At 43.3% G+C, this 25,793-nt stretch overlaps 1 protein-coding gene across 3 annotated transcripts; it reads left to right on the plus strand.

The window, feature by feature from the left end:
• Positions 1–3,397: 3,397 nt before the first annotated feature.
• Positions 3,398–22,962, plus strand: ehmt1a (euchromatic histone-lysine N-methyltransferase 1a). Of its 3 annotated transcripts, none has more exons than XM_070833787.1 (22): positions 3,398–3,789; positions 4,305–4,440; positions 5,047–5,133; positions 5,528–5,731; positions 5,853–5,983; positions 6,563–6,706; positions 7,219–7,526; positions 7,652–7,735; positions 7,823–7,911; positions 8,001–8,107; positions 10,033–10,155; positions 11,405–11,506; positions 11,614–11,718; positions 13,805–13,959; positions 15,247–15,414; positions 16,797–16,941; positions 17,337–17,414; positions 17,617–17,732; positions 19,446–19,532; positions 19,637–19,715; positions 22,189–22,364; positions 22,483–22,962. In XM_070833787.1, the coding sequence occupies exons 1-22, from the start codon at positions 3,439–3,441 to the stop codon at positions 22,577–22,579; spliced, it is 3,072 nt and encodes a 1,023-aa protein (XP_070689888.1). In that variant the 5' UTR covers positions 3,398–3,438; the 3' UTR covers positions 22,580–22,962. The 3 variants fall into 3 exon arrangements, with proteins under 3 accessions (XP_070689888.1, XP_070689890.1, XP_070689889.1); XM_070833789.1 differs by having other exon boundaries at positions 5,047–5,108; positions 5,524–5,731; XM_070833788.1 differs by having other exon boundaries at positions 5,050–5,133.
• Positions 22,963–25,793: the final 2,831 nt, after the last annotated feature.

The following is a 25,793-nucleotide window of genomic DNA, read 5'->3' on the forward strand; positions in this document are numbered from 1 at the left end:
CACTTTTGTGTCAAACAGTTTCATATTTCTGACTCAGGCATGTAACCTGACTGCGACTCTAGAGTTAACCACACATTTTTGATTTGGAGGACGGAGATGAGCTTCTAGTGCTGTCAGTGTGTGTGTGTGTGTTTTTTTTAGCTGCAGGAAACACTTCAAAATGGTTTCAGACGTGGGTTCCAGAATTGGAGTCAACTACTCAGTCAAGTACACTGACACTGACAAAAAGGAAGGAAGTTGGTTCTGGCTGGCTGCAAGTCTTAAAGTACCTGAGTAGATCGCTAAAGTATTGTAAGATATAACTATACACATGAACTGAAGGAGAAATGTAGCTGCGCTGAAAGGCGTCCAAGCAGCTTATGAGCATTTGATGCTCTTATTTAACTGTAAAGAAGCAAGACTCGTGAGTTTTCCTTCAAATAATCCAACGTGGTCGTGGCTGTATGCTGATGCTCTGTTGAGGTATCTAAATCTACTTTGAGAAAGCGTCGATGCAGCCTATGACCTTCAGTGAGGACAGTTGCAATTGACTACATTTGTAGCTATTATGTTACAAACCAGACTGACAAATGAAAAATTCCTCTAAGAATCTTTTTTTTTTTTTACATTTTCAGAAAAGATCAGAGGAACAAAGCTGCTGCTGACTGACTTGAGAGAAGAAGATAGAGAATAAGATTAAGTTAATACTAGGGTGATACAACCTTTTCACACGTTGAGGCAATGACAACTATAACTGGGCTATTTTTAGTGAACATTTTAGTGAAAAATCACACATCGTTTTGCTGGTTTTATGTGTATTGTATTGTCAAATACTGTGGTGGAGTTGTATCAAACATTTGGTAACAGAAAATGTTTTGCTTACAATTGTGACAGAGACTGTCACTGCAGACTCAGTTTGACCAATCTTGTGGAAATATAGATGTTAATTGATTTTGCATTTTTTTTTTTTTTTTAGAAAATACAGAGTGATGGATTTCTGAATTGACCATAAGTTGCAGTGAAGCAAACTGCTGAAAAGTGGATGTACATGTGTGGCACCCCCCAGTGATGAAGCACAATGTGCTTTAGTAAATAAGCTTTGTGAAAACTCCTGATCAGCAAAGTCTACAGATGATCCCGCCTCACTTTTGGGTCGACTGGCCCAGCAGCTTTGAAAATAGGGTTTTGATAAAACATTGGAGCAAAGATGCAGCCGACTAGAGGGATTCAAATGGTGAATCGTTTGGCTAATCATTTGTCAACATTAAAAATGTTCTGTACCGCGTTGGCAGTATAAATATCTGATCATGCCATTAAAGCTTATTTGAGTTTGAATGCATAACTTTTTTTGCTCAACTACATTTATTTGATAACTGTAGTTACTAGTTGCTTTTCAGATAAAGATTTTTTTTTTTTACAAAAAGTTAATGAAATACAGCACATTGTTGAAGATAAACAGGTGATTCCAGCCTTTTTGGAGTGTCACCCCTCGCAAAAAAGTGTTCACCGGGTGCTCCTCGTCACACTGCACATCGCACTCTCGCATGGCTACATTTACTTTCTATTTATTTGAAATGGACAAACACAAATGTATTTTCATCTTTCCTACTCCAGTAATCATCTCGCTACCCCTCAGATTTATCTCATGACCTTTTCAATAATATCACACTGCTAATCTTTTAGTCACACTCCTATTGCTAGTGCTATAGTCACTGTTAGTACGTTGGTTGCTGTTTGTGTTGTCTCTCTCTCTGTCTCTCTCTCTCTCTGTCTCTCTCTCTCTCTGTCCAACCTCCACCCAGCACAGACCCCTACAGAAGCCACCCACATTGAGCCTGGGTCTGTTCCAGGTTTCTTCCCGTTAAAGGGGAGTTCTTCCTGCCACTGTTGCTCAATATAATATCTGATGCTGCTCATGTGGGGATTCTTGAATCCTTAATTTTGAATTCCTGAATCGTTGGCTCTCTCTCTAATTAAAGAGTTTGGTCTAGACCTGCTCTTCATGTAAAGCGTCTGGAGATAACGCTGTTGTGATTTGGCACTATATAAATAAAGATTGATTGATTGATTGATTGATTGAAAGGGCTCAACTACTGTTGGGAACCATTGACCTACCGTATTGAAGTACTGAATATAAAGTAGTTCATACTTGCTCCACCTCAAGCAGCTACTACAGATGCTGCTTCCATAGCAACGCACCAGTATTAACAATCTAATAATGTCGTACAAATTAATATAAGGGTCAAAAATACACACCACAATAAAATATATTTAAAAAATGGTCATACTAGTGTACAGTGTAAAGGAAAACTGTTCTTCTAGACTACTAGTCCACATAAAGGCACCGTTGCTTCAGTCACACTAACTGGCTGGACATGTGCAAAAGATTTGCACTAACACCCCGAACTGCTGCCACCTGCTGGCAGTAGACCAGACTGCACTTTACCTTCACAGAGCTCAGTTACACAAATGAAGATTGTAGTTGAAGCGTTCAAAATAAATTGGTGGTCTTCAAATAAAAACTAACAGTATGTTTTTCCATGGACATATACTAAAAGTAGTCCCCTTATAATTTACAGAACAATTTTACAAAACAATTGGGTTTTTTTTGTTTAATGTGATACCTCTTCAGACTTAATGAACCACACAGATAGTTGATGAAATAAATTCATTAAATATTTTTATATTCTGCTTACTTATGTGCCACAGCTTAATCAAAACGTATATATTTTTTCCATTTCTAACATGGTGTGGATCACATGGACGGCAAGAGGGTTCACTCTCGCTTACTTCCGTTTTCGCTTTAATGCCATTCATTAACCAGCGAAAACACTTCTATTCTGATTTCTAAAGGTTGGCCGGTCCCCGCGGTTCAGACTGGCATACAAAGTGAACTTGGCTGGCGTCGCCCCTGGTGTGGTTGCAGGCAGCAGCAGCAGGCAGCTCTCCGGAGAGCTCTTCCTGAGTCCATTTGGACGTGGACAGTAAAGGCAGCTCGTGCAGCGCGTCACATGGCTCGGGAGCGGAAGTGGTAACCGTCCCCTTCCTGTCCCATCCTTCCCCTCCACCGCTCAGATACAGCTACACCGACTGGAAGTGGTAGGATGAAACTTTGCTGCTTCAACTTTTTCACTGTGGCCTCGCTCTACCTGTCGGTGGTGTTTCCGCTGTGTGCCCGCCGTCAGAAGGCCGCTCCGCTCCGCTCTGCCTTCCTCCATCTTAAAGCTTCCTTCTTATGCAAAGTGCGCTGTTCAGTGACATGCACGTAGGAAGTATGTAGATGTGAAGCAGCGCGTGCCCTCCTGTGTTTACTGCTCAGTAATGAAAGAGCTCCTCGTGGGCTAAATTACTTTGAGACAAAGTGTGTGTTCTGACTGGATGTTAAAACTCCTCAGGTGCCACAGAGACCCCCCCCCTCCCTAGTCTGATTGGTTGATCAGTCAGACCCTCAGGACAGCAATGGAGTATAGTGGGGCCATTGAGGGCCCTGGATCAGGCAGAGGACCCTCCAGTCCATCTTCTGGGACACCCATGGGTACCAAGGGACCAGCAGCACAGAGCGGCCAAAGGCCCAAAGTTAAGATAACTCCCTTTCACAGCTCACCAATAGCCAGTGGTGATGGGGCTCTCCGCAGCAAGCGACCAGGAGTCCTTCCTGGGAAACTGCTGGTGTCACCTGGCAGCCTGTTTCTGGAGGCACAGGGTCGGCCGACCGCTGCACCCGTCAGAGAGCGAGCTGGTGCTGCTGCTGGGGGCTCAGAGGAACAGACTCCCAGCTCAGGCTCCACACAGGCCACAACAGGAGAAAAAGTATGGGCAAACCCTTTTGTTTTCAAGGTAACCTGATGAGCATTTAAAGAGTGTTGAGACATTTCATGTATACAATGAAAGATATTTTTTTCAAAATTCCAACCACAAAGTCATTTAATCAGACACTATACTGTACTATATAACTATATTACTATACTATAGTACTACGTCTTATTAATTCTAATGCATGGTTTATATGTGAGGACTAAGTCCAGACCAGGGAATGTACATGGGATACATGTAACTTGTGCTTTAGCAATCAAAGGGGAATTGTAAAATGGCAGCTCTGCTGTGATTGTTTGATTGTTTTCAGTTTACTCACCGACAAGATATTATGATATTTGTCTCTGCTTTTATGGAGCTTGTTTGACAGTAAATAATTGCATTACCTAACCGCCACTCTGACGGATGCATATCCGATATTGTTATATCGATATTATTGATATTTCCTTAAACCCTGCACTCAGTTTAACAATCCATGCGCAGAGTTCTAGAGTTTCTTTTTGCCTCCAAAGCCTGCTGGTAGAAAAGCACCAAAGTCAAACCCGACAGACTCACTGAAGTCCGGACCACCTTCAAACACGGAGCTATGCCACAACCAGAAAGGCAAAGGGAGGAGGCCTGTCTCCACCTCCATCAAACGCCAGTCAGGTTAGTTGATCTGGGGATAGTTGATAGAAAACCGGCTGCAGCAGAGAGAATAACATGATGCACAAGTGACAAACAGTTGCTTGTTATGACTGTGACTATGACTGCAGCAGCTGCATAGATGTCGATAGCACGTCTTTTTTGAAGTATAATTAATGTAGGTGGTGTATAATGTATAAGAAAGGATATATTAGGTGTATGTACTAAAAGAGCATAAAAATATAAACTTTTGTGCAAATATATAGTATTTTGAAAAGTTCTGCTGTCCAAAAAAGTGATTCCTATGTATCATATAAGTAGACTGTGTCACTGTTGTAATCTAATTGTGCCTTTTACTCTGTTCAACTAGATTTAATTTTATGAAACTGTGCTTCTGTTTGACTTTTTTCTCTTGTTTGGCTTTGTTTTTTAACTTTTCACTATTTCCCGTGTGATTGTATTTTTCTTCCTATTTGAAGGTGCATTTTTAATCTTTCAGTGCATTATCCTCCTGATCCGTTTAGATAAGTCATACTGTGTGTAATGACACTCCCATGCTGGATGCAGCATGGGAAAAAGTCTCGAAGGTCTTTGGCCTCCACCTAACCTTAAGCTGTGTGCCTTTCCTAGCAGTGAAGAGGAGGAAGAGGAAGATGGGAATGTACAACCTGGTCCCAAAGAAAAAGGCCAAGGTGCTTAAACAGCAGGACAAGGCAGGTCCACTTATTGATTTATTCCTGTATGTCAGACGTCCTACCAGCCCACTGACAGTAACCCAGCAGCGCAAATGAAGCCTCAGGCCATATGTTCAGTTTCATTCAATGTTGTTTTTTTTCACATTATGTTTACAGCCTGTTGAAGCAAACATTGGGAAAGAGACTTTTAGAAAGCACCCTTGAAAACTAAAAAGCATCTGATCTAGGAGGCCATTGGAGGCCATTTTGGAAAATGGCTGCTCTCACTTGTTGTTTTTGTGTTCACTTCGTAAAAGATACAAATCAGATTTGTTAAGTGACTCTCTTTAAGTCTTGATAACTTAATGTTGGCCCAAAGCGCGCATGGGAATGGGATATTCATATGTGCAAATGTCATTCATTTTTTCATCAGAAAGAGGGGCCAGGCATCAGTGTGGAGAAGAACCGAGCTGGAGCTGATGAGAAGCCAGTGATTCTACCAGAGACTCTGAGGGCCGTCAGGAATGAATCGCTGATGCAGGTGGAACCTGGAGAAGGCGGCCATGTTGAGTACACGGAGCTGGCTTTGGACTGTCTGGACCTGAAAGCTCAGGAAGAGCTGCTCTCACCCCCCCTTTCAGGTGAAAACGGTATCCCGCTGTCTGATCTGGCACCTTAAGATTGTAGAAGGGATTTTTATTGGTTGTACAGGTCAGTTTCACTTTGCGATGTCTAGTGCGATAACGGGCTGTGAATGTGCAGGTGTAGTTGTGGATGCTGAGGTGTCAGACCTGGCTGAGGAGTTACCACTGTGCTGCTGTCGTATGGAGACTCCCCACAGCGGGCCCACGCTGGATCAGACTTGCATGGCCATGGAGAGCTTGGATGGAATGGTAAGCACTTTGATAATGGCCTCATATTGCACACCAGATTTAAAATATCAGATAAATTCCCATCTAGTTACCAGAATGAAAGGTGCCACTGATGGTACTTGCAATTTTCACTGGTCACCAATAGAGATCCTCAAAAGCTTTTGGTGCTTTCATACCTGCAACATGACTTGGTGTCAGTCATCTGACTCATGCAGCACTGATGAAGCAGGTTAATCACCAGAACTGTCAATAGAATGGACTAAAACTTAAAGGGAACATTGTGTCATAGTTAGTTTGTTCTGACCAAGTGAACCAAATTACAGATGTGAAAGCGATCCTAAGCACATCCACAATACGTCACAGACGGCAGTCCTGAAATACAAAGCAGGTGTTTAGAGGTGTTTCATTGGAAGAGTTTTAGCTGCTTTTCATCATGAAATCCAAGAAGAGCAGCAGTGAATACATGTAGAATGTCCAGTATGATAAGACTAAGAAATCTAAAGACTCTGTTGCTGGGTAAGGCTGTTAGGGGGGGGCATTGTTTTATTCCTGTAATGTTCTAACAGTATGGAAGGTTATTTTTGTCATTTCTCTCCTCAGCTGAGTCGCTGTCAGAGGCAAGTGATGAAGCAGGAAATGATGAGACCCTCCAACGTGGTCCATCTGCTGGTCCTGTGTGAGGACCACCGGGCTGGCATGGTCAAGCACCAGTGCTGCCCCGGCTGTGGGCTGTTCTGCAGGGCGGTGAGGGGAAACAAAGCACAATGATACTGTTGACACATGGAAGTCTGACATTGGTGTTATACTGTGTGCTGTGTAGAGGATACAGTACATTTGCAAACAATTTGTCATGGTTATACTGGCGAATGATTGGAGGTTAACTCGTAAATGGTAAATGGTTGAAAGTGATTGATACAAGGTTGAATTATGTAGCTAAAAAAGTCAATAAATGGTTCAAACCCTTCTGTGACTCTAAGGAAGGGAATGGCAACTCCATCAGCTGAATGGAAAAAACCTACTGTAGCAATGTCCACCACACATTGACAGCATTACATAACATCCGGTTTGACTCATTTGGAACATGGCCGGTGGTGTTGATTGGTGGTGTGGGGGGCTCATCTGACAGAAAAGGGTGGGAGCCACTGCTTCAAATGTCTTAAGAAGACTGACACTTGAAATGACATTTGAATACTTTGGAATATTTAGATTCTGCACTTCTGGACCGTAAAGCAGTGTTCTCCCGGTCCGTCCCACAGGGCACCTTCATGGAGTGCAGGCCGTATGGCAGCATCTCCCACCGCTTTCACCGCGAATGTGCCTCCATTTTGAAGGATCTCAAGTTTTGTCCCCACTGCGGAGAGAACGCCAGCGGGGCAAAGGAGGTCACGGTGTCGAGGGCTGATCCGTCACCCTCTGTGCCCAGATCAAACCCCGCGCCGTTGCTTCAAGCTGTGCCTACTGTGGCCACCCTGCCATCAGTACCAACCACGCCGGCTGTTCCACAGATACTCAGAGCGAAGAAGACCAGCGAGCCACAGAGGAGCAGAGACGAGAGTCCGAGCAGGTAGCACAACACTGATGCTGCTGATGTCTTCTCATATAGAAACGATGGAGATACCACTTCCTTATTGAAGTAACTAATGCTAGTTTATTACAACTCGCCACACTGCGTGCTTTCTCTCCCTGCAGGTTAAAGGGTGAGGCTGTGTGTGCTGCAGATAGACTACCAAAAGAGTCATTGGAGAGCATCCTGATGGCGCTGGATGATGAGAAGTAAGGTTAACCATGAAATATTTTGACCAAAAAAGTGCAGTTTGCACTGTGATATAAATATTTGATTGAGATCTTTATTGTTTTTAGCCTGAAACCAAAGAAAATGAAGTACCCCACCAGACAGCTGTACATCTCTGCAAAACAAGGCGACCTCCAGAAGGTCATTCATCTCCTAGGTAACCTCAGTGTTGTTGACAAAAAGCAGCTTAAACTACAGTAACTCTATTAGTTTTCTGTATTTATCATCACATTTTGTACATTACAGTTGATGGGAGGGACCCCAACCTATTGATGGAGGGCCAAAACAAACGCACCCCTCTTCATGCAGCAGCTGCCGAGGGTCACCAGGAGGTCTGCCACATGCTGGTCCAGGTGGAGAAAATTCTCAGTGTAGCGCATTTCCGGTTCTACTTTTAGGCCTAAAGTATTCCATCAGCTTTCACTCCTATCTCAGCCAATATGTAGGACAGCTACTACAGTACTGTGCAAAAGTTTTAGGCAGGTGTGAAGAAATGCTGTAAAGTAAGAATGCTTTCAAAAAAAAAAAAACATTTCATTGTTTGTTTTCATCAGTTTACAAAATTCAAAGTGAGCAAACAGAAGAAAAATCTGTGCTCAGTCTGAACATGACGACCTGTGACATGAAACTGTCTTCACCCTGATAGCAGAGTTTGGCTGTTCCTCCCCCACTTTTGCTCAGTACTGTACATTCTATGGGAAGAGAGTTATCCAGATATACAGTGGGGGAAATAATTATTTGATCCCCTGCTGATTTTGTAAGTTTACCCCCTTTTTTACCCCATTTTTATGGTAGGTTTATTTTAACAGAGAGACAGAAATCTAGAAAAAAACATTAAATAAAGGTTATAAATGAATTTGTATTTGAGTGAGTGAAATAAGTATTTGATCCCCTACCAACCAGCAACAATTTTGACCCCCACATGTGCCCAGGAGTCACACAAATTAGTCCTGTCCTTTTAGGCAAGTACTCCTAATCTCAGCTCGTCATGTGTACAAAAGACACCTGTCACAGGATCAGTCTCTTCCATTCAAACCTCTCCACCACCATGGGCAAGACCAAAGAGCTGTCAAAGGACGTCAGGGACAAGATTGCAGACCTGCACAAGGCTGGAATGGGCTACAAGACCATCAGCAAGAAGCTTGGTGAGAAAGAGACCGCTGTTGGTGCGATAATTAGAAAATGGAAGAAATGCAACGTAACAGTCAATCGCCCTCGCTCTGGAGCTCCATGCAAGATCTCACTTCGTGGGGTACGGATGATTCTGAGAAAGGTGAGAGATCAGCCCAGAATTACACGGCAGGAGCTTGTTAATGATCTCAAGGGAGCTGGGGCCACAGTCACCAAGAAAACCGTTGGTAACACACTTCGCCGTAATGGATTGAGATCATGCAGTGCCCGCAAGGTCCCCCTGCTCAAGAAGGCACATGTACAGGCCCGTCTGAAGTTTGCCAACGGACACCTGAATGATTCAGAGAAGGCTTGGGAGAATGTGATGTGGTCAGATGAGACCGAAACTGAGCTCTTTGGCATCAGCTCGACTCGCCGTGTTTGGAGGCAGAGAAATGCTGAATTTGACCCCAAGAGCACCATCCCCACTGTCAAACATGGAGGTGGAAACATTCTGCTTTGGGGCTGTTTCTCTGCTAAAGGTACAGGAAGACTTCACCACATTGAGGGGCAGATGAACGGGGCCATGTACTGTAGAATCTTGGATGAGAACCTCCTGGCCTCAGCCAGAGCACTGAAGATGGGTCGTCCAGCATGACAATGACCCAAAACATACGGCCAAGGCAACAAAGGAGTGGCTCAAGAAGAAGCACATTAAGGTCCTGGAGTGGCCTAGCCAAAATCTGTGGAGGGAGCTCAAACTTCGAGTTGCCAAGCGACAGCCTTGAAACCTTCAGGATTTGGAGAGCATCTGCAAAGAGTGGCGACCAACTGCAAGAAACGTCTGACCTCTGTGCTTGCCAACAAGGGTTTCTCCACCAAGTACTAAGTCATGTTTTGCTTGGGGATCAAATACTTATTTCACTCACTCAAATACAAATGAATTTATAACCTTTATTTAATGTTTTTTTCTGGATTTCTTTTTTGATATTCTGTCTCTCTCTGTTAAAATAAACCCACCATAAAAATGATGGACTGGTCATGTCTTTATAAGGGGGTAAACTTACAAAATCAGCAGGGGATCAAATAATTATTCCCTCCACTGTATATATCTAGATATCTCTCTTCTTATGTTGGGATGCTTGCGTGTACATGTTTGCACACATAGGCTGGAGCCAACCTGGACATGTTCGACGAGGAGCAGAGAACGCCGCTGATGGCGGCCTGTGAAAACAACCACCTGGACACAGTGAAGTACCTGCTGAGAGCTGGAGCTACTGTCAGCCACAAGGTGGGTGAGCATGTACTCCATCTGTAGGATCATCTCAGTCAGGGCCGCCTTGTCCTGCCAGCCTGGTCTGTCAAATTCTGCTTTTTCATCCATCACTCAGTCCAATCTCACTCAATCAGCGCGCTGCCACTGCTTAGTCCTCTTCTACTACAGTTTTAGAAATCACAACACAATTATTATTAATTTTACATCCAGAATTACACCTTGTTAGTGTTTGAGTGATGATGGAGCAACGCACACACCAAAACACATTTACATTGACAGATTTTCACCTTTTAGATGCTCAGAGCAGACAGTTTTCTTTTGTTAGGATATCTGAAATTGCTGAATACAATACAGTCAAACAAGCAAACATTTAAATGCAACAAAATTTAAACGCAAAGGTTGTATGTAGCTGAGTATAATAAACAGAAAGTATGTTTTTAAAAACGTTTATTTATACTAAAAAAAAGGTGGAACCTTCCACAGTTTGGCGTACATAAAAAGGATAAATCATGGCATCCTGTGCGTCCACATTAAGAGAATTCTCCAAAAAAAATAAAATAAATACACAAAATAAAAACCCCCTTAAAAGAAACAGATGTTAGTTTTGGCCAAATTTACAATGAAGTCAGTACCGCACCTTATCACATTGGTAATCTAAAATAAGCAGGTACAAGAGCCCATCGGTTTAAGAACATGTCTGTATTTCCATGGAGTTTAGCTGTTAGTTAATTAAGCATTCAACCTTTATATTCACATTGTTTGGCCCACAGATGTTTCTTAGCTGGTGAGACAGATGCCCCAAAATACCAGAGAGGGCACCGGAAAACCCCTGACCTCTTACACTGCCTCTTTTCCGTATAGTTGATAAGGTTGTTGCTTGTGGGTTGTGATCCCACTTCTGTCCAACGGCTGTGCAGAGTTCTTGGATTTTAACAGGAACTGGGACATGTGACGTGTGTGTCCCATAAACGCTGAGGCAGCTTTGGCAGGTTATAAACCTTTTTTGGTTTTTTTTTACGTGGTAATAACACCACATTATCCTCTCATTCTCAAACTAGTCTCAAGGGGGTGGGAGACCATTATTGTAGATACAGAACATTTCTGAACTGCTGGACACATTTGTCTTCATTATGTCAGTGTCCTCTCTCACCTCCAAGTTTTAACTCATAGAGTCCAGAAGCCAATGAAATGCCTTGTCTTTTGGGCTTACACAGTGGTGGCAGTAGTGCAGAGCTGTTCAATGTGAATCATGTTGTCATCCCAGGATATCACGGGTTTCACCTGTCTGCATCTGGCAGCTAAACTGGGACATTATGATATAGTCCATCATCTGCTCTCCAAGGCATCCAAATACATCAACTGTCAGGTAAAGACACACACTGCCTCATTCACTAACTGCTGCTAACAGCTAATGGAAGTCATGTGTGAGTGTAAATCTTTGCAGTTTGAGTTTTACAGCTTGTGTCTGTGCAGGATGATGGCGGGTGGACTCCCATCACCTGGGCCATCGAGTACAAGCACAAGGAGCTGGTCCACCTGCTGTTGGCCAGAGGAGCTGATGTTAACATCAGAGACAAGGTCAGTGCACATGGCATGCTGCTTACTTTTACAACTGTGCCACACACACACACACACACACACACACACACCGTAACACTCTGTTTTCACACTTTAAACAGCACTGCAGCTCATCAAGGTTAACTCTCTTACAAGTGCGGTCTTGTGGGATGTACACTGCTCAAAAAAATTAAGGGAGCACTTAAATCACACATCGGATCTCGATGAAAACGAAATATTCAAGATCAAAATCACCAACCGACTGAGGGCTGGATTCTAAATCACACTGAAAATCAAAGTAAAAAATTGAAATCACAGGCTGATCCAACTTGCAAATATTTCATCATGGCAACTCATAATGTGACTCAGTAGTGTGTATGGCCTCCACCTGCTTGATGAGATGGTGGATGGTGTCCTGGGGGATCTCCTACCAGACCTGGATCAGGGCATCAGTGAGCTGGTGGTTCTCAATTGGATCCAGGTCTGGGGAACATGAGGGCCAGTCAACGGCGTCAACGCCTTCGTCATCCAGGAGCTGCCTCCACACTCTGGCCTCATGAGGACGAGCATTGTCCTACACCAGGAAGAACCCTGAGCCCACTGCACCAGCCTAAGGTCTGACAATGGCTCTGAGGATTTCATCAGCAGTCAGGGTACCGTTGATTAGCACATGGAGGTCTGTGTGACCCTCCAAGGATATGCCCCCCAGAAACATTACTGATCCACCGCCAAACCGGTCATGCTGGAGGATGTTGCAGGCAGCATAACGTTCACCACAGCATCTCTAGACTTTCATGCCCATCACATGTGCTCAGTGTGAACCTGCTCTCATCTGTGAAGAGAACTGGGTGCCAATGGTGGACTTGCCAATCCTGGTGTTCTCTGGTGAATGCCAGTCCAGCTGCACGGTGTGAGCGCAGGTCCCACTAGAGGGAGTCGGGCCCTCATGCCACCCTCATGGAGTCTGTGTCTGACAGTTTGGTCAGAAACATGCACACCAGTAGCCTGCTGGAGGTCATTCTGTAGGGCTCTGGCAGTGCTCCTCCTGTTCCTCCTCACACAAAGGAGCAGACACTGGTCCTGCTGCTGGGTTGATGCCCTTCTACGGCCCACCTGGCGAAAACGATACCACTCAACACTGTTGTGACGCAAAATAAATATCCATCACTATCATGTGATTTACTGAGAGGTTTGTTACATTTTACATTGTTATTAAGGTCTAGATGCAAGTCAGTGTCCAGTACCATTCTCAGTATCACGGACCACTCTACTTTAGTTGAAGTTGAAAAATGTAATGTACGACTTAAAACACTTGTACAAAAAGCCTTGTGAAACAAGTCTGGGAGTCTAATCAAAACCATGTCAAGCTCATAGTGGCACTAGAGGAAAAGTCTGGGATCATCAAATTTACAGGACTCATCCTCTGGAAACCATGACAATGTGTTCAAAGTCATGTGTAAAAGCATCCAGTAGATCTTGAGATACTTAACAGGATAAGTGAAGACCCTGACCTACTGATGATCTGACAGGAAAAGTTGGGGTCACTTAAGTCATTAGTGTTCATCCTCTGGGCACCATGTACCACATTTTATGGTCTGGACCACGGTGTCGGGGCAGAGATCGGCATTGCCATCCATGGAGCCCCGCTGCTAGCAGAGCTAATAAGAAAATAAGAGTGGTTTAGGATAGTACAGTATAAAAATGTTCTTTCATGAGAGTATATCCAGTACAATACAATTCTGTCATCAATAAAATCACTAAAAAATATCTGGATCCAGCATTTTCATGCAAGTATTCAGCATAACCAATTATGTCTTGTCTGTTCCTGTGAATCATAGTTAAGTCCCACTCGATGACACAGATGCTGTGAGTTTGAGTACATCAAATGTGAAAAATATTCTCCTCTCAGTGAATACTTGAAGTTAATGACATGTCGCTTATGTCTAGTCAAACGGAGCACATATCTCACTGGATCCTCACACATATCATGCTGTTGCTTCATCTTCATCTGCTCTGTTATTCCCTCGCTAAGGCCTGTGCTGTTGGACGGCCTTGCCTCTGTCCAAGCATGGCGTCAGTGATGATCTCTTATCTTCTCCTGGTTCAGGAAGAGAATGTCTGCCTACACTGGGCAGCTCTGTCCGGCTGCAGCGACGTCGCCCAGGCTCTGCTGGAGGCTCGGTGTGACCTCAGTGCTGTCAACGTTCACGGCGACTCACCGCTTCATGTCGCTGCCAGAGAGAACCACCTGGAGTGTGTGATGTGAGTGTGTGTGGTCTGGGAGCAAAGTTCACGTGGGGTACATAGATCTTAATTAAGTTTACATTAGTCCATTTGTCAGGAAATTATTTCTATAAGACAAGAACTGTATTTTCGCTGTTAGTTCGTACCATAAATTTTCCAACACACAAGATAAACTCTCAGAGACAGAGATCTCAGTTCAAAGTTTTACTTGCAACAAGCAAGGAGTACAGGCAAAGATCTACATCTGCACTGAGCGGTCTCAGTGTCTTTCAAGCATATAACATGTATAAGCAAAGTTCCTCCTCTCAGCAGTCCTCCGCCGCACCCTGCTCCCTCTCCTCCTCGCAGGGGCGGTCGGTGAGAAACGCAGGTACGCTGACTTCTCACTGTTCAAGGCCTTCTCGAACTCTTCTTTATCTCAAGAATGCAAGCACAGTCTGATACATGCTACGCCAACACACATCTCTTTGGTCTGTGTAAAGGTCACAGCAACTGTCACACAGTCCTGCATCAGGCTAAAACTTCATGATAATAAAGCATAAATGTACTAACATAAAAATGTATTAGCATAAGCGTGTCTGCACATTTTCTATTTCCTAACACCATTGCAGCTAAGATTAATGTGATGCGGTCAGGTCTAGAACATTTTGAAAGGGGTGGAGGGGTGGTGAGGGGGGCACACAATCACAGAAGGGTGACAAAACAGTAAAACTGCATTGCACTCAGATTTGGATTTCTGCCTCCAGGCAGTTACAAACTATATATACAACAGTTTTGTCAGCCCATACTTTTACTAAAATGTTTACTAAAATTTGGATTCACTCATAGTGGTGCATAGGACACCCTGTCCCTAATCTCTAATCACTGGTTTCTCATCTCTACAGCTGTCAGTGCAGTTGTTCAGTGCACAATTAAACATTACAATGAGGTCTGAGCTTAAACTTGTATGTACAATACTAATCATAGCCCTGTTTATGTTTTAATATTGCCCGGTAGAGACAGTTACAGAAGCCTATGGTTGTTGATGACATCTTCAAGAATCACATATGGCTGGAATGAACGGGTGTCAGCAAACTTTCTTTAAGTATCTACATCCTTTTGACTGTGAAGTGTATCAGCCACTGGTAAATGTAGTCCAGAAATATCTACAGGATATTAGTTGTAGCCTCCGTATTGGTTGTCCCCTCTATACACCACTTTATTTTTAGGCTTACTGCATTGTCTTTGTTATGCTTGACATTTTTGGCCAAAACTTTTATTCAACCTAGTCCCCAAACTTCTAACTTTAACACCTTCCATCCCCAGGCTGTTACTGTCCCGTGGAGCTGACGTCAATCAGAGGAACAGGGAGAGAGAGACCGCTTTGGACTGCTGCATCTCCGGCTCCAAGGTGTGGACGGCTCTCAACACCAACAAGAAGCTGACTGACGCCCGGAGAGGCAGGGACTGTCAAGGAGAGAGAGTGCTCAGCAGGTAGACGGTCACAATGCTCTGTGTGTGTGTGTCGGGTTATGTAATAATATTTCTGTTTATTTTCTAATATTACACGTATAGAACTTTTAGTTGTAAGACATATTGCTGCTGTCTGCTCTCATCTCTGTTCCTGTGGGCCTCTATACTAGTCTTGCTTATGAAACGCACTGTACATACAATAAAAAAAATGGTGCGATCTGAAATTAAATTCACCAGTTTTATTTTGGCCATATGGGTACAGATCTCTGCACCCAACCACGCTAACTTCATCAAAATTGATATGTCTGGTGTGTCGGTCAATTGTTGCATGTGTACACATCCAGCAGGCAGAGAACAGCAGTGATTTGGAGTCATGTTTCTGTCCATACATGCGTTTACTCTCCTTCATATGTTTGTTGTCTCCAGCAACTCAGGAGAAAAATATGGCAGCCAAAAAGTAAAGTTGTGGACTAAACTGAAACACTAAACTGAAAAGAGGCTAAAAAGCTCTTTAGCGCCAGAGTCTCACTGGTTGATCACAACCAAAGATCTGAATAGATTTGAAACGTCAGCTGAGCTTAACAGCAAACCTAAATCTTAAAGCACGGTTACAAAAAAAGGGATTCGTCTGCTTTTCTCTACTTCAGTAAGCGTCAGTACGTTAGGTAGTAAGAAAAGCCTTTGCTCTGCCCACTTTAGGCTTTACAAGGATAGATTAACATTTGGTGAAACTCACGTATCTGTTTTTCTGCAGCTCTGTACTTCACACACAGATGTGAGGATGTGGTTAGCTTAGCTTAGCATTAAGGCTGGCAGCAGGGGGGAAAATTAGTATGCTTTAGCGGTGTTGGTAAGTACATGTTTCCCTTTTTGACAGACCCAGGCTAGCTGTTTCCCCCTGCTTCTTTATGCTAAGCTAGGCTAACCACATCCCGACTTCTGGTCTGGACTTAACACACAGCCATGAGATTGATACTGATCCTCTGCTGAAAAGTTCCACTGAGCTAATGAGTCACAGGTGTACACATCATATGACGTGACGCGGCTGTGGCTCAGAGGTAAAGTGGGTCATCCATAAATCGGAAGGTCGCCGGTTCAATCCCTGGCTCCTGAGTCAACGTGTCGAAGCGTCCTTGGGCAAGACGCTGAACCCCGACTTGCTCCTGAAGCAGCTTCAGTGTGTGAATGTGTGTGAAAGAACAGTCTCCTCCAACTTTAGATTCCTCCTGAATGAATGATGTGTGAATGAGGATGAAGCTTTGAGTAGTTGAAACGACTAGAAAGGTGCAAATACAGACCATTTACCATATCATGTACTCCACCGCATTTTAGACAGTTGAGTCGATTATGCATTGTTTTCTTCCATCTGCCTGTCATTAAATCTAAAATGTTCCTTCTCTTAGGGACATTTCTCGGGGGTATGAAGCAGTACCTATCACCTGTGTTAATGGTGTTGACAGCGAGCCGTGCCCTGAAAACTTCAAATACATACCAGACAACTGTGTCACATCCCCACTGAACATAGACAAGGACATCACTCACTTACAGGTAAGGTTTCAGCTCTTTTTGAATTATAATTTATTACAATGTCTGAAATAAGGTGGAACCGTGCACACATTTAATATCTCTGCGTGTATTCAGAGAATACCTTTTTTTTTCTTATTGTCAACAAATCCCATGTGCAAACCAACAGTGAACTTTACCTGGTGCTGCTGCAGCCTTTATATTACTGTGACACATTGACCTCAGACTTGTACCTGCTTGGAAGTGTTGTCAGGTCTCACTTATTAGGATTGCCACTTTGACTTGGGAGACTTAATCAAACCCGCAAGCAGAGGGAGTAGTCGTTTATCAAATGTTCAACGTCCATTAAAAACACTAAATAATGTGAAACCACAGCTGCAAAACCTGACTTCTAATAGCTCACTGATTGTGTCATTCAGCACTGCAGCTGTACAGACGACTGCTCATCCAGTACCTGCATGTGTGGTCAGCTCAGTCTGAGATGTTGGTATGACAGTGTAAGTTTTCACACACACACACACACACACACAATTTCAGATTTTCCATTAGCTTTCCTCAAAAGCAGAGGTTACAGGTTTGTCAACCTAATTTCAAGTCAAAGTTGTATTTGTAGCTAGGAATAAAGAATCAATCATGTCTTAGTGAAAGCAGCACATGTCTTTCCTACACTTTGTAACATGTCTCACAATGTGCACGCAGGAGGGTCGACTGCCACTGGACTTCTGTCAGCGGGAGCCCCCAGTGCTGTTTGAATGTAACCACGCCTGCTCCTGCTGGAGGACCTGTAGGAACCGAGTGGTCCAGAACGGACTGAGGTGACCTATTCCACCTTTTGAGGTGTTGCATGCCGTGTTTTCAGCTAGAACCTCATCAGCTCACTGTGGCTGTTTCTTCCTGTACCATTCCTCCCTTGTACTGCATACTACTGCACGTCCTGTAGTAAATGACCCTCTGGTGTCCTGGAGGAAAGATTTTTGTGTGAAGCAGTAGAAGAAGTATTCAAATATAGCTCCGATGTGGTTGTTGGAGATCAGATCAGAAAATGAAACAGAGGCTGCTATCTGTTATTTGCAAAACAACCATAATAATAATAATATGAACTATATTACTGATAATAGGAATATGACTGATTATGAGCAATATGACCACAGGGAATGACATGACAATAATAAATATATGAACACAAAACCACAAGGACAGAGACATAGAGAAATTACACAGGAGCTGCTTTAGTGCTGAGAGCTCAACAATCTTGTTTGGCCGCATGGACAGCAGTTAAAGGCCCGTTTCACAACTTTGGTATCAAAGTTAAATCAAGCTGCTATTTGATACACTTTAATTCAACTTATCCAGATGTACTGCGTGTGTTCTCTGTTCACCACATCACAAATGTGGGTGCATCTGCCTTTTACAGGGCTCAACGCAAATCATAGTGAGTGCTTAATGTGTAAATCAGGAGGTCCTGGAAGTACAGAGAGCGTGTTGTCCCTGGTCAGGGAGTGCATCAGTAATCCACAGTGCCTGGAGCACATTGTAGTGCTGCACCTACACACACACCCTCTAATTTAGCCATACTTATTTCACAAAACAACAACAAGTGAGTTATGGGTAACGTCAATGGGAAATATATAATGACAGAACAGATTACATTAAGTATTACACAAAATCAGATTTTGACAGTAACAAAGGAGGTGCCAGATCCCAGTCTTAGAGGCCCTGGGTCCAGTATCCGCTTACTGACATAGTTACACCTGAGAACAGTAAAGGTTACCTAAGGAGACGGATTTATATTGTTTCAACATCCGGACAAGACTTAAAACCATTGCATTACTCAGATTAACCAGATTACTCTGGTTATTTTGAAAGCATGGCTCACTGATTTGTATTAGCGATCTTATATTAATGATCCTGATGTTTGGCTGCCGTGGACGTGTTCACAAACTGACTGCCAGTGGGTTAAGATTGACAGGCTTATCAAATAAAAGAGCTAGATACCAGTGGCAGTTTTTTCTTTACCATTCAGTGTCAAAGAATATATAAAACCTCTGTGAATGCCTGAGTGCTGCGGACATTGTTAGTATTAATTTCAATGTTAATTGAGTGAATCTTCAGCGCAAAGCAACTTATTTAGAGTGACCGGAGGTGACTTTGTATTAGTCTCATGTTAGTCTGACTTTGGATGGGTTTTATGTAATGAATAGCAGATTAAAGGAAAAATTAGTTATTTCCCTAAAAAAAAAAGTAGCATTTTATCAAACTTCCTCAACCTAATCATCCCTCAGGCCTGGTAGTACTCCAGCAGAAGAGTTCTGTTTGGAGTTCTTGTTCACCGTTTGCACAGGACAGCATACATACAGAGGACATGGCCCAGTTCTTTCTTCCAGGAAAAGGATTAGCTTTTTGAGATGTTGTTCTATCTTGAGACTGTGTTTTCTTGAACAGAACCAATGTTTTGTTTTTTTTTGTCTTAATGTTCCCATCGCGCTGTCGGCCGCCGGATGAGATAATTGCCTTGTTGTCTGTTTCAGAGCCCGGCTGCAGCTCTTCAGGACACAGAAGATGGGCTGGGGAGTGAGGGCCATGCAGGATATCCCTCAGGGAACGTTCATTTGCGAGTGAGGACAGGCTCTCATGCAAGAACCAACTGAATTCAGTGTTTTTAGCATGAAATATTGAACAGAAGCTTTGCTCTGAGCTCCCGCCCTCCTAATGCTTCCAGGTATGTCGGGGAGATCATCACTGACGCAGAGGCTGACAAAAGGGAGAGTGACTCTTTCCTCTTCACCCTCGACAACAAGGTGATTGAATTAGTTACAGTTGTGCTCATAAGTTTACATACCCTGGCAGAATTTGTAAGATGTGCACCATTCTTTGAAGAAAACAACATGATTTTACTTTTATTTTGAATGGGATTCACATTTAAAGGCATCACAGAACAGCACCATCATTAAACAAAACTTAGCAATAATGAAAATAATGGGATGGTCCCCATTCAAAAGCTTGCATACCCTTAGCTCTTAATATTGTGTATTGCCCCCTTTAGCATCAGTGACGGCTTGCAGTCTTTTGTGATAGTTGTGGATGAAGCCCGTTATTCTCTCAGGTGGTAAAGCTGCCCATTCTTCTTGGCAAAAAGCCTCCAGGTCCCGTAAATTCTTGGGCTGTCTTACATGAGATACAAGTGGCTCAGTGATACTGAGGTCAGGAGACTGATGGCCACTCCAGAACCTTCACTTGTTTCTGCTGCAGCCACTGAAGGGTGGACTTGGCTTTGTGTTTTGGATCATCGTCCTCCAATATTTTCTGATAACATGCTGCATTCATCTTGCCATCAGTTTTGACTAAATTCCCTCTGCCGTTGTAGCTCACCCCCCCCCCCCCCCAAAACCTCAGAGATCCACCTCCCTGCTTCACAGTAGGGATGGTGTACTTTTCCTCACGGGCCTTGTTGACTCCTCTCCAAACATAGAGTTTATGGTTGTGACCATAAAGTTACATTTTGGTCTCATCCCTCCAAATGAGTTTTGAGGTTCGTCTAGGTGCTGTTTGGCGTATTGTGAGCAGGCGGTTTTGTGGCGTTGGCGCAGTAACGGCTTTTTTCTGGCAACTCGACCGTGCAAACCTGTGTGAATATTATCAGGCCAAACATTCAAGGGGGGTGTAAACTTTTGATCAGGGCCATTTGGGTGATTTCAGTTATCAATATGATTTTAAAAAGGGCACACATAACTATGCGATAATAAATGGCTTCACCTGACCACTATCTCTAAATAAAAGAAAAGTTTTCTGCATAATCAGTCATATTTTCCAAAAAATGGCCAATATTTCGCAAATATTAGATTAGTAGGTGAGATAAAGTGAGGACATTTTAAGTCTGTCTGCCCATCTGTCTGTCTCTCTCTTCCATTCTCGTGAATGCGATATGTCAGGAACATCTTGAGGGGATTTCTTCAGCTTTGGCACAAATGTCTGTCGCTGGCGTGGAGGCATAAAAAGCTGATTCTAACAGAATCGGCACCATCACAAAGCTACGTTTTCCCTGTTGTGAAAAAAAAACAACCCACAATTGTCAGGACATGGGTTTCTGCAGAGACAGCATGTTTTCTCATCCTTCCCCAAACAAAGTCAATTACAAAGCTGAGTGTCATCATACGTTCCCAATATATTTCTCCTCTTACAAAACTCCTCTGGAGTTCTCCTAAAGATCAGCACAAATAGGTGTGAGGTAAAAGTGATAAAATGCTTTTACCACCTGATCTAAAAGAATGTTCAAGTAACTGTCCCTTAAAGAATTAGTGGCCAATAAGGAGCGATTTCCTACTCTGAGACTCTGACACGCGGCCGAATCTCTAGCAAAAAGGGTGACTCTGGCATCCGAGTAGATCCAGATGCAGTTTAATTGAACCTGCTGTGGATTTAAATCAGGCTCCGCACAGAATTAGTAACAAGCCAAAATTGGGAGATGCTGTAACATCAGGGCAAAAATAAACGTACTAAGTTAACATGCGACCCTCTCGTGTGTTGGTAGCGATGTTAGACTGAGCTATGTCAAGCATTGCGCACGTAAATATTAACTGTAATCTACATTCATCTGTCGTATCCAACGGACTGGGATGACCAGCAGACATTTTCCAGAACAAGCGATTGAATGCAGGTGTTGTCATGTTCGGTCATGAGGTGGCGCTTTAGAGATGCTCATCCACACACATCGTCTGTCCTCTGTCAGCAGCGTTCCTCGTGGCCTTACACTCTGTGGACTGTGTGTGTGATTGAGATAGAACCAGGACCGGTCTGATCCTTAACAAGAGATGGTTAGATTCACCCATTTACACTCACTGGAAATGAATCACAGCCCGGTCACAGACTTATTGTTTTAATTTCACGTCATTAATATGTTTAATTAATGATTAATGTTGTTTCACCGTAGTCACCTAGTTAACATGGTGACATCATTAAAAAGAGGTCTCATAAGACAGGAAATAAAAACCGACAGGTTAGCCAGACTTATTTGGAGGAGGAAATGAAGCTGAACAATAAAATTATGACCCAAACTATCAGTAAGTATCCGTCACAGGTTACAGACACACTTCCTGCTTCAACTCTGACCCACTGCACTTACTGCAGTGGTGTGCATAGTTTTCTCGTGCAAGGTGGGATTATTAATGACCTCTAAAGTGGTAATGTTTCCAGTCCACCACATTGAAGGACGTCACCAGGGAAACCCAAAAAGAAGACGCCTGTGTGACTCTTATCGGCCCTTGTCTCGTTCAGGTGGGAGATGCGCACTGCATTGATGCAAGACTCTTCGGCAACGTCGGCCGCTTCATCAACCATCTGTGTGAGCCCAACCTGCTGGCTGTGAGGGTGTTCACCATGCACCAGGATCTACGCTTCCCCAGGATAGCCTTCTTCTCCTGCAGGCCCATCAAAGCTGGAGACCAGATAGGGTGAGTGGTGGCAATAACAACCTTGGCTCTGTCTAACGTCTTCTATTTCGTGTTCGGTAGAGAACTTTCAAATGAATTGTGAAATTAAAGTGAAGGACTGGTGTGTCTTCCTCGCCAGGTTTGACTACGGCGATAACTATTGGAGGGTGAAGAGCAAGTTCTTCAGCTGCCAGTGTGGTTCTCTCAAGTGTCGCCACTCAGTTGCCAGCAGATAGAAACTCACCCGTGACCACTGATCCCTCTTCCTGTGTGGACACATTCTGCGACCTCTCTAATGTCAGGAACACTGCCTTCTCAGCCAGGTGCCATGTATTGCTTTGATGCCTTGATTTGCTCTGATTAGCTTAACACCAATGGGGTTTAACGATGTTCACTTGAAGACTGTCAAAATCGGTCATCTTAGAGCACAGGATCCAACTTATTTATACACCCAAAGAGGTTTCTTCTCTATATGAGGAACACTGCAGGTGGAACACTGCTACCAGTGGAAAAGTGGATTTACCTAGTTTTTAAAACAAATTTTAACTCTTCCTTTAATACTGCAGAGTGTTATTTTTATGGATTCTTTAAGTAAAGTAATGCTTTTGGTAGTCTTGTATGAACAAGCTTTTTACTACGTGTCTGATTAGCAATTAAACACATTTTTAAAACACCTTTTCTTGTTTTTTAATAATGAAGTTCAGTCGACAAGAGAAGGTAGGGACGAGCTTCTTTCTTTGTGCCTGTTCAGCCACAAGAGCTTTAGTGCCGTCCAGCATTGATGTTGGTGTTTGGGGGTGTCTCGCAGGCGGTGCTCCAGCTCATCCCAAAGATGTTTGATGGTGTTAAAGTCAAGGGCTCAGTGCAGGCCAGTGGAATTCTTCTACTCCAAACCGGGATCCCCATTTCTTTATGAGCCTGACTTTGTGCACAGAGGTGTTGCCATGGTGAAAGACAAAAAGGGACAAACACAAACTGTTGGCACTGTTTTCTAAGTCACTGTATGCTGTAGCATTCAAATTTAGGAACAAATGGTCCCAAACCAGAAAAACTGACCCAGACCAAATGAACCCAACATAATAAAGCATGTCCATATACATTTGGCCACATACCCAATTAAGTATTTTCAGTCTAAAAACACTCAAAATAAAGATTCCTTTTCCTCTGGATATCTATTCTGGACCAGGCCAAGATCAAACGAGGAAAAATGGCCCCATAGCAGAAATACAGTTAAGTACATGGAATGGCTTGTCCATATACATTTGGCCGTATCTTGTAATGTGTATTGAGTAACTAGTGTTTCAATGAAGATATCAAAAAAACAACTGGGGATTTCTAAAAATCTTCATTTGTGTGGAATCATTGACTCAGTACAAGTGTCTCCACTAGGTGGTGGGAGAACAGAGATGAATCAAATGTGAAATTACATCCATTATTGTTCTGCATTCTCTGTCATTTTCTAGTGAAACAAACTGTTGGAATTCCATTATTACTCTGTTCCACTGAGAACTGCCAGATTCTCCTGAAGGATCCTAAACTGTGCCTGGACCTTAGTGTGAACAACTGGGTAAGGTTGCTGCCAATATTGCTGGACATTATAGTGATTGCAAACAATCACAAACTAAATCTAGATTATAGTGGTACATTTTTAAAAGCTTTAAAACATTGAAATCTTTGTATATAATTTCCTTTATGAAGATTCTCTAAAAAAAACAACCCCCCCCCCCCCCACTTATTTCAGAATTTTTAACTTCTTACATTTTATTTTCCTAAATATTTGTTTCAATAAAGGAAGAAACAAGAAACAGTTCAGAGAGAGAAACCTTTTTATTGTTAGTTTCAAATTAATTTGCAGATCATTTTCACCTCCTTCAGACAGTCCTCTAATCCTCTTCCTACACCATGAACAACTCCTAATTTATGGAAGCTTTAACCAATTTCTCATCTGGTTAAAGTCATATCTTCCTTTAGTCCTAAAGCGCATTTTTTTGTAACTCACTTTTTATTAGTTTTTACATTTTTTCCACAACAACAGAACTTAAACAGTCTGAGAACCATGAAACAAATATAATATATATACATATATATATACACACATACATACATACACACACACACACACATATATATATATATACATATACATGCACATACACAAATATATACATATAAAATAATTTTTAAAAAAGGGGTTACGCAAGTAGACAAAACCAGGAAAAGGCAAAATTGATTTATTTAACTTTATCCTGTGCAAATAAATAATTCAAACATATCTAAAGACCTATGTCGTAACTGTATGTCAGTTTTAATCAGTTAGAAATATTCATTGGCTTAATAGTCATCAATGATAAATTTTTTATAAACTCTTTGAATGTTTATTTGTAGGTCAGAGTTTAAATTTCGACTAATTTTCCCGCATTGTTGCAGAAGATGCAGGATTCCTTTACGCTGAAAATTTGTGACCGGAAGTTTTGTTCCCCTCCCTTGTGTTCGGTGTTCCCTGGACATCCACGCGTTATGCACGTTTTATTGCAGCTGGAATTGTTGTCATGTTTTATCTGTCGTCAACGCGTTTTGATTTAGCAAACATGCTTCTAAAAACGCTCTAATTCCGTCTGTTGCTCATAAGCACGCTCTTATTCTGAAGGTGCTTACGGAAGTCTGTATCCACCCCGCGTAACTTGACCCCGGTGTGGCGCGCTCTCCTCCCTGTTGCCATGGAAACAGGGCCGGTCCAGGTGGAGCCACTTGCCTGGTGTCTCCTCGGTCACGTGGGGGTCTGTGGGTAAGCAGCGGTGGGGAAAGTGGAGTCTACATTCACGTTAACGGCGACTTGATGGAAACAAGCCGCCCGGCACCGATTCCTCCATCAGCGATCCAAAGAAAGTGACATATTCCCACCTGGAGCGCGGGGCGGGGTGGTCCGAGCGGGGCTCGTCACCTCGCAGCGGGAAGGAGTCTGTAGGGGAACCGACTGTGTGGCTCTCTGGAGGACCGTCTTTGATTCCTCCGCGGCATCTGTTGTTTTAAACTGGCAGTTTTTTTTGCACGGGGTCTGGTTGGCGGCGCATCCTGTGTGTGCCATGGGCTGGAAGCGTTGACGCCACTGTTTGAGCTCCCCGTGAGGACCGGCCCGGTGAACCGAAGGAGGAACACCCGTGAAAAATGATGCATCATGGAATCTGATCATCTAAACTTTGAGCAACAACCTAATGTCGGGGGGGGAGACGGCGCGGGGCGCAGCGGAGACCGGGAGACATCACACTAACGCTGAGGGGGAACAAAAACCTTCCTGGTGTAGTTGTGAATGTTTGACTCCTCTGATCGTGGACGGTACGCGCACCTAAAGGACCTGGGGGACGGGGCGACAGGGTGCGTTGTGATGCTTCTTCTCCATTTCTTTTCTGGCCTCAGTTTTGGTTTCTCCAGCGACACCCGTGCTAACCCGCA

This window comes from Pempheris klunzingeri, chromosome 7 (genome assembly GCF_042242105.1).
Source record: "Pempheris klunzingeri isolate RE-2024b chromosome 7, fPemKlu1.hap1, whole genome shotgun sequence".
In the NCBI taxonomy this organism is placed as follows: domain Eukaryota; kingdom Metazoa; phylum Chordata; class Actinopteri; order Acropomatiformes; family Pempheridae; genus Pempheris; species Pempheris klunzingeri.

What these genes read in the sequence shown, in the direction of transcription:
- ehmt1a (XM_070833787.1), top strand. Translation starts at nt 3,439, where the DNA reads ATGGAGTATAGTGGGGCCATTGAGGGCCCTGGATCAGGCAGAGGACCC. An exon ending in AGGCCACAACAGGAGAAAAA is followed by an intron (nt 3,790 to 4,304) that starts GTATGGGCAAAC and finishes TTGCCTCCAAAG; the next exon opens with CCTGCTGGTAGAAAAGCACC. An exon ending in AGAGACGAGAGTCCGAGCAG is followed by an intron (nt 7,527 to 7,651) that starts GTAGCACAACAC and finishes CTCTCCCTGCAG; the next exon opens with GTTAAAGGGTGAGGCTGTGT.